The sequence below is a fragment of the Rissa tridactyla genome, chromosome 1 (genome assembly GCF_028500815.1).
Source record: "Rissa tridactyla isolate bRisTri1 chromosome 1, bRisTri1.patW.cur.20221130, whole genome shotgun sequence".
In the NCBI taxonomy this organism is placed as follows: domain Eukaryota; kingdom Metazoa; phylum Chordata; class Aves; order Charadriiformes; family Laridae; genus Rissa; species Rissa tridactyla.
Window position 1 is genome coordinate 111,725,838 of NC_071466.1, and position 9,184 is coordinate 111,735,021.

General features: G+C 41.2%; 1 protein-coding gene across 2 annotated transcripts; it reads right to left on the reverse strand.

Moving 5' to 3' along the window:
* Positions 1-9: 9 nt before the first annotated feature.
* On the reverse strand, positions 10-8,619 carry RBM11 (RNA binding motif protein 11). Of its 2 annotated transcripts, none has more exons than XM_054180926.1 (5): positions 8,481-8,619; positions 4,314-4,476; positions 3,351-3,429; positions 2,536-2,629; positions 10-504 (listed from the first exon to the last, which is right to left on the reverse strand). In XM_054180926.1, the coding sequence occupies exons 1-5, from the start codon at positions 8,580-8,582 to the stop codon at positions 286-288; spliced, it is 657 nt and encodes a 218-aa protein (XP_054036901.1). In that variant the 5' UTR covers positions 8,583-8,619; the 3' UTR covers positions 10-285. The 2 variants fall into 2 exon arrangements, with proteins under 2 accessions (XP_054036901.1, XP_054036894.1); XM_054180919.1 differs by having other exon boundaries at positions 10-618.
* Positions 8,620-9,184: the final 565 nt, after the last annotated feature.

Genomic DNA, 9,184 nt, shown 5'->3' on the forward strand with positions numbered 1-9,184 from the left:
GGGGGGGGAGGGAAGGGGGGAGGGGGTGCGACGAACTAATTTTTTTTTCTTTATTAACAAAACTTTATCTTCTTAAACTTTTCCTATACCTTAAATAGTACTTTCCTCTTTAAATAGGTTGAGATTAAATAAAGTATCAGTATACTTTATGCATAACATATTTCAAAAATAACATGAATCTTGAACATTGCTTTTTTAATAAAGTGCAAAGATGAAAGAATGAATTTCTCTCAAATAAAAATAGCAAATATAATAATAATAAAATATTAATCTAGTTACACAGTATTAATGTGTCTTTTTCTTGGCTTTGCACTTCTTGTATTTTTGGTCACGCTCTCTTTGCCTCATTTTGTCATCCTCAATACTAGTGTCACTGTCACAACTTTGCTGTTCCCTCTTTCTTTTAGAGGTCCTTTCATCCACCTGGTGCTCTTCAGAGTCACTTGAATGTGGCAGGGCCAATCCAAAAGAACTCTGTGCAGACTTAAAATTTGCAGCTTGATTCTGATAGGGAGAAAAGGAAAAATTTGAAGGCAGTGGCGGAGTCATCTGATAGTAAGGAAATTGTTGACCCATTGGACTCTCTACTGTGTACTGCTGTGCTAAAAAATGGTTCATCTAGAGAAACAGAAACTTGAGTTGTTAACACTGTAAAGAGGAAGTTCTGAAGAGTTTAATTTTGCATGCATTACAACTTCTACAATGAAAATACTGATAAATTATAAAACAACATAACATAGAACATTTGAAAATAAAGCTTATATATTTTATTATATCAACTAGTATAGTTGGAAAAAGTAGACAATCTTTCATGGCAAAGTTAGAACAGAGACATAATCTGATGTAAGATTAAACTGCCAGTTAGTCTTTGTGTGAGGTAATCAAACATGGCATTCCTTTCATTTCTTCTATGTATTTTATAAACATTTGTAACTGTAATGCCTATCATTAACGTAAAGACATGCATATCTGCTTTTTTTAACCTCTTAAGTAATTTTAAGTTAACGCAGAACTAGGCATTCCAACAAGGCATAGTGAATCCATAGATCAAAGCACTTGGAACAATGCAGTAAGTGCCCAGTTTATTGCTACAGTCCCTAAAGTATCCCAAAAGTCCCTCATACAAAACACACAGTCCAAATACAGAAACAGAATTACAAAGGTCAGAAAAGAGCAGCTTTCTACTGACTGGCAGTAACCAGAAAAATAATGGGGAGCATGTTTCAGTATGTTATATGTGTAGACTGACTTCAAGTGAGTAACCTGCTTGGGTCAGCCAAGTAAAGGTGAGGCAGAAGTGTGATGGCCTACACGCAACTAGATCACTTTCTGCTGGAGCTGCAACAAAGAATCAGTGGAGACATACTGTAATTATCACCCCTTCTAGCAAGCAGAAAATGGGATGAAGTTGGTTGTGTGTGCTGGTCTGCTGAGTGTGATCTCTTGGTGTTTATGTACTGCATTGTTACTGAGGTGTGGGTTCATCAGCGAGCACAGTGTGGGAGATGGTACACTCCCAAGCCTTCCAACCACAATGGAGGAGATGGGAACGTTTGTGCAAGCACCAGCTCCTCTGAGGTCATAGCCTGGGAAGAAGGGAGGCAGGCCACCACATCTGTGCAACAGGGAACAGACCCTCTCTATATTCCTGTTCAGATTGCTGGTAGCAAGAGTAATCTAGCCAGACTTCACCCTTTCTACAGTTATAAAGGGCTAGCCATTCCCCAGTCAGACTGGGTGGCAGCAGTACTGTCCACAGTTGGTACCTCACATTAAATGTTGGGTTTCTTCAGTCCTACTGATGAGTCCATACTCATCAGATTCAGAAGATCCATGATATGTTTGGTGACTAGGGTTTGGCCCACAGGTCGCCATCTGAAGAGACCAGTTCCCTTGCCTTGTGGAATATATCAGACAAAAGAGATTAGGACAAGAATGGCCCTGTGCATCAGACTCTGTTAGAGGGGAAGCGGAATACGGGTTCTCACTGTCTACTGCTGTGAAGTAAATCATGAAATTTAGAACTGCAGCGGCATGAAAAGTTTTAGGCCAGAAACCCTCAAACTGTTGCTGCCCTAACTTGGGCAGTGGCGATTTGTTGGGGGTGTTTTAGGTTTGGTTTTAGGACATTGCAAATTTCTGCTGAGCATTTCTACATTGAGTAGAAAAGCTAAGAAGTTCCCTGACTAAATTAGCTGTACAGAAAGAAGCTATTGCTTGCAGGGTTGTAACTTCACTAGGTCAGCTTGTATCACCAAGGGGATTTGATCTGGAACACAGTACAGGAAAAAGCTCAATCTGCACAGACATTTCTGGCCTCCCTAAGCTTTAAGACATTCTGCAGTAAAAACACAGTTCGGTTTGGTAGACCGCTGTTATTATAGTACCCGTAAGTACTAAAATAAACAGATTTAATACAAAGTTAGCAGCCTAAACCACATTTTGAGACATTAAATAAGCACTGTTTGCAGAAATACAGAACACCTTCAACTTCATAAAAAAGCTCCCGTATTTTTAACTTTAACACAAACTCACCATCTTTTGAAAGCCTGAGTATTCATGAAGTAAACTATTGTTCATTGGAAAAGGAGTAACAGGACATGGAGGATTTCCATAAGGCTCTTGATACCTATGAAAAACAAGCAAGTGTACAAAGACTAGATGTCCACCAATTACTGCTTACCAGAGTGCTGAGACTTAACTCTTGGGCTACAATGAGTATACCCAAGAGGAGAATTGAGAAATTAAAAACTGGACTTTCATGAAAAAAACTATAAAACAAGCCAAATACGTTCAAAGGCTCAATTAATAAGTAATGCTCACGTGTACTTAAGTACAGAGGCAAAGGAGTTCTGGATTTCACCATGGGAGTTCAGCTTCCACAGAGAGTTCTGCCACATTTGTAAATAAAAATGTAGAAACATTGAAAAATACTGAATCTGGGGCGTTCAGACTTACATTATAACAGGCTTATACCTGTGCATTCATACATGCAGATATAAATTCAGTGGGGTTTAAAAAGATTACTTCCATTGTCAGATTTTTTCCCCCCTAACAACTGCAAACATTACTAGTACAAACACCGTATTTCAATATTTTCTCATGGTCCTGTACCTTGCAGAAACAAATAAAAAAATGGAAAATTCAAGCTAACTGAACCTCTGGCATGCTAAACAACGAAACGTTAAAATTAACTGATGCCCTCTGCAAGTCATCAGTAAGGATGTAATTAAAGCATGCAACAGCTGTTTTAATAAAAAGCCTAGATTGCTCTACCACGTCAACTAATTTTCTTAATAAGATTTTTTTAAAATTAATCATACAGTTCATTCACAGGTGATCTTTGTTACCTATATGAAGGTGAATATAAGTCAATACAGTTCTCAAAACCATGTGTAGGGCTGTTGAGTTCTGATGAGTAAGAACTCCCTGTAAATAAGACAAAAGCATAATGACTATTCAGTTACGACTACTCAATTAACAAGTTAAAAATACAGAAAGTGTTCTGTGTCATCTGTAGTGTGCTAGTATATCTAAGCTAGTATATAAAGTTAAGGTGCCATTTTATGGCAGATAATCTATAGCATCATTTTACTGCTTGAAAACGTTCATGTATCATTTACTCACTTAAGGAAGCATAAATCAGGGCTGTTGAAGTAAGCAAGAACAGAATAATCCCCATTCAGCTACAGACACAGGAGATGTTTCTGATTTTAGGAACCTCAGCCCTTCTACTTAAACCCAGCAACTGCTCTGTACAGCCTTTGAAGGACGGACTGGCACACCGCAGAGTGGGAACACGAGTCCTTAATGTTGGGGTTGCAAATGCCGCCTAATCATTAGCTTTCTAGGTTTATTTTCATAAATATAAAATGAAGAATGTGATGTTTATTTGACTATATTCTTCAAACTACAATCCCTTCCACTTAAAAGCAAAGCTCTGGTAAGTCTGTGGCTTTAGTATGAAAACTATCAAAGAGCTTGACAGTTTGTTGCAATTACTGAATCAACTTTTCCTGCCAGACTGCAAGTTAAAGTCACACCCCAATTCATAAATGTAATCTAGCGTGAAAACCTGTGCAGCTATGTTTTCCATACAGTACGGTCTGAGCTGGCTTGCAAGTTATGCTGTCCTGAACCAACCTATTGTATTCTCTTAGTAAACAAAAAATACAAAGACTGAATCCTTCCCAAAAGCCAGAGTATAATTTATTCAACTATAAATCGTTGACTTTGTAAAAGACTGTGGGATTCAAAAATAGTAATTTAAAAAAAAATTACAAAGGATTAATCATTGAGACTAATAAACATACCAAACCGATACTGCACTTTAATTGGTCTTCCATACAAACGGATTCCATTCAGCAAAGCTATTGCATAAGGCACTGATTCTTTGTGCTTAAAGCAGACAAATCCAAAAGACTTAGGTTTTCCCTCTTTGTCCTTACAAATCGTCACTTTGGTTAATGGTCCAGCCTGAAAGAAATTTATATTATTTTCTCACAGAAATTAAGAGACTGACTCTTCATTCTGTTTTGAATATGTATTTCATAATGATGTATATTTTGCCATAGTCAGAAATTGTGGGAGTTTCTCAGTGTAAGAATCTCTACTTAATTTTGAAAATGTGTGCCCACATTCCCCAAGCTCAAATTTTGAGCCTTCTACAAACAAAAATCAGCTCCACAAATGTTAGAAAGGAACCAAGCATCACTCCATGGGTGATGTTTAGTCTTTAAAAATCAGATTTTTTGATTATTTTTAAAATATACTAACAGCTGCTGCAAGGGGGAAGACTGATTTACTGACTCCGTAGCAAAAGTTATCTTATGCGTGTACAGCTGCTAGTACAATTATAACTAAGCACATTGATAGTATCAGCTATGTAAAAGTGACCTACTCCATTAATATGCTTCTACTTTACTCTTGCTTAAATTCATAAAATGGGTAGCATCGACACCGTGGGAAAGCAAACCTGAATAAAGAGTAGTGCTTCTGGAACCAACACAAAACAGTTTTCTGTATTGCCTAAACCTCATCACAACTGCATGGCAAGAAATCAAGAGACACTATCATCTCATCTGAGATAACATACTGTTTCTGCACCTCCCTAACCCAAAGCCCCCCAATAAAACAAAACCCCAAACTACTCCCTGTGGCTGAAATGTCTTTATTGAAAAGTTTAATCTCTGCCTATAAGTACCATTTTAATCCTTGCATAGTACTTCTAGAACCAAATTAAAGCAGTGATGTTTCATAAATACTGGCTTCATTTTTAAATAAATTGTCATTTTTATAATAAATAGCAAAGATGATGAATCTTCTCAACACAAGACTGAATCAGTATATTAGTCACGAAATTAACAGTTTCTCATAAAAACAAACTCTGCATCTACAGAGCTGATTTAGCAGAGGGAAAAGAAACGGCCAACAGCAATCTCCTGCCACAGCTCAGGAGTGTTAAAGATGCAACGACTTAACTTTAGGAGGATATAATACCCAGATGAGCAATGAAGTGAATATAAGTTAAAAAAAAAATCCATCAGTAAAAAAAAAAAATCACTGAATGTCCAAATTACTGTAGTAGAGGGAGAATTCATTGTTCTGAAGCAAAAAACAGCGCTCATCAGTAGAACTGGCTTCTACTACTACTAGTGATACAGTATGTACTTTTCAGTCAAAGTCACTCACAAGCCATCTATAGCTTCAGGCAAACACAAGTTTACTTATACCAGCTTTACAGCAATTAAACTGCATAAACAGTTAAACATTCAAAATGAACACACATCATATGCTCAGATGAAGAAAATAAGCCAAAGAAAGTAATTTACTTTATTTCCTGCGTTTTCAATGATTACTGTCAAGCAACAAATCTGCAATGTCTGCTGTGCGCATTTAGAGTGATGATGTGGAGCCATCTCCCTTATTATACCCTCCATGTCGTCAGACTGAAGATATTAAGGTTGTCATCTGTGATAATAATGTCTGACCGCTGTATGTTTTTGCCAGCTGTGTATAAACTACTCCTCGCATAAATAAGACGCTTTTGCTGAAAAATGAAACACCCCCATCCCTGGTGAAAGTAGGCAAGTCATATAGACAAAACCAAAGGATTAAAAATAATGTACTATTTTTTACTACTGGTGCACAGGGTGATCAGGCTGTAGAGCAATAAATATTACCTAGGTTGTCCTGTGCAGGGAATCTTCAAAACGGTGATCTCATCTGTCCAAACATCTTGAAGTTTGATGAGTTTTTTTGTTTGTTTTTTTGTTGTTGTTTGGATGGTTTGTTTTTAAAGAAGGTATTTCAGGAAGATTCTGAACATGTTTATTTTTGCTTGAATTGGCTCCTTAAGACATTTTTGTTGTTGTTCTGCACTACACTGCAGCTTTAAAAAAAAATTACATATATCCAGTCTTCTGATTATTATTTATTATTTGCCTAACAAAGAGGATCTGGTTCTTCAAGAACTAGAAGCGAGAAACTCAAGTCCTTTGCAGGTCAGTCTTTTAAATACGTAGTCTTCCTGTTCATAAATAAAAATATTAATAGTTTAGAAGTAATAATAGATACTTGCTCATAATTTGATGGGGGAAAAGCTACAGGTCAGGACTGCATCTTCAGGACCATGCCACAGCAGGAATATTGAACTGTATATTTTCCAAGAAAGTACAATACTGCAATGAGAAGCATATGCTGTTGCAGCAAAAGATAGAGAAACCTGAGTCAGAACAAGATGAAGACAAGAAAAAAAGATAAGTAGATGTTATTGGGATGACCTAAAGACCCAGATAAAAGTCATCAGTTGGATGACTGCTGCAGATTATGCACAAGAGTCATGCATAATGAGAGCATCTGCTTATTTTTATCACTTTTGTACCAGAATTTGTATGGTATTACTCACGTTCTCTGGTGAAACAAGCTTTCTTACCCTAACGTTTATAGCAGACTACTGTCTAGTATTGGAAACAGTCAGAATTCTGCACAGAAAATAAGGAAGAATAAAAAAAAGAAGAAACAACAGTTTCTTGGCTAATTTTAGGGAAAAGTTAAAAACTGAAAGCTAGAAGAGATGGGAATAGCTAAAAACCCAAAGGGCTTTCAATGCAAACAGGGCAGCATGCTGAGGTCTTGCCTAGTTAACAAGACAAATACCAGATTAATCAGCAGAATAGAACTGGTGAGTAGAAATAGTTCTGATTAGCAATGAAACAGCCAGAGAACAGATCATTCTGCCCACCTCTTATTTTGCAAACACACCAGAAGGAAGCAAGGTTCATTCTGAGACTGGGGGCAATTAGTAGACCAGAAGAAGCAAGTTTATCACCAAGCTGTTGCCTGAACTGTCCAGAGCCTGGGGCCTTTTAGCTTGACAGAGGGTGACTGGATCACACCAGGAGGAAGAACACAAAACAAAACAACCACAAGCACAAAACAAAACACACCACAAACAAATTCAGAAAAAGTGCATCATCAGCAACTATTGTCAATCCACCTTGAAATGTGACGCTTGTATTAGTGATATAACGCTCCCTCCTCTCCATATCTTTCCCCCCTCCTTTCCTTATTAATTACTTTCAGGTTAACAAGCCTGGCTTAGCCCGAGATGCTGCCAACGTGGGATCAAAACTGAAGCCAAGTCAGCGTCTTAACATCTTCAGTCTTTGCCATTTGCTTTCCTCCTTAGCATAATTGATTTCCAAAGGTTTGAAACAGGTCCAGCTACTTAGTACGTTCCCACCACCTCCCTGAAAATCCCAGCGACAGAATTTTTAATATCTTCTCAAGCGTTAAAACATTTTGATAGAAAGGTCATTTACAGGTGGAAATCCAGAGTCCCACCTGCGGATCATTCCTATTGCCTCCCACACTCCGTTAGCAGTTTTAATCTTGCTCAAGGCATTTTCAGGTTTTGATCGATAATTTGATCAAGAAAACTCAGTGCAAAGATTTATTGCTCATAATATATAAAAAAAAAAACTGTAAAAGAGATTTTTTTTTTTCCCCCTTGGGGATTTTTAAAACATCTTTAAAACACTTAACCTCCTCACTAAGGCGGGGCCTATCTGTGGCCCCCACACCTGCACAGCCGGGAGGAGACAAAGCCGAGGAAAGGGAAACGGCCGGGACCGGGACCATCCGCAGCACACCAGTGCTCACGGAGCGGCAGTGTCCAACGGGGGAAGGCGAGAAGGACTTCTGCCCCCGCCCGGTGCCTGGCGGGCGGCAGCCCCAGCCACCGCCCCCCGCTGCCGGCAGGCACCGGCCCCTCACGACCGGCGGCTCCGCGCTTCGCGGCCGCTCGCAGCCCTTCGCTCCTGCGGCGGTGGCTGCCGTGGCCGCGCCCCAGCCGCAGCCCGAGGCCTCGCCTCGGCCCTGCCCGGCTCCCGGGGACAGCGCGGCACTCGCGCCCGCCTGGGGCCCGCCGAGGCCTCCGCCCCGCGGCCCCGTCCCGCCCCCGGAGGCCCGTCCTCCACCTGCAGGAAGAGCTCGTAGAGGATCTCCTCCCGCACGCGGCTCTCCAGGTTCCCCACGAACAGCGTCCGGTCCGCCTCCTCGGACCGCCCCGGACAGGACATGGCGGCACTGCCGCCGCGGGGTCCCGCCGAGAGAAGGGGGCGGGAGAAGCACCCCCCGCTGCCGTAAAGCGCCGCGCGTTGCTAGAGGGCGGGCCCGGTGTCCTAGCAACGCGGGAGCGCCGCCGGGCGGGCTGCCGACTGAGGGGAAGAGCGTCGTGCGGGCGGGGTCTGAGGGGACAGGCGCTGCGGCGAGGCCGGCCCTGTGTTGAATGTAGCTTGTGAGGGACGCTACGTGCGCGGAGTGTTGGTGCCAGGCGGGGCAGGCACTCGCGGGCGCCGTTACTCTGTGGGGAACGTCAACGTTTTGAGATGCTTCTTTCTGGGAATTTTTCTTTTCTGGGAATTTTTCATTCTCGCCTGTGTGAAGGTGCAAGCATGCAGTGATGAGCCAGAAGAAGATGGCCTAACCGTACAGGAACAGCTCTGGCAAGCTGCCTTCTGCCCTTGCCCGCCTGGCCTTGAACACTTCCAGGGATGGGGCATCCACAACTTCTCTGGGCAACCTGTTCCACTGCCTCACCACCCCCACAGGAAAGAATTTCTTCCTGATACCCAATCTAAATCTCCCCACTTTCAGTTTGAAACCTTTACCCCTTGTCCTA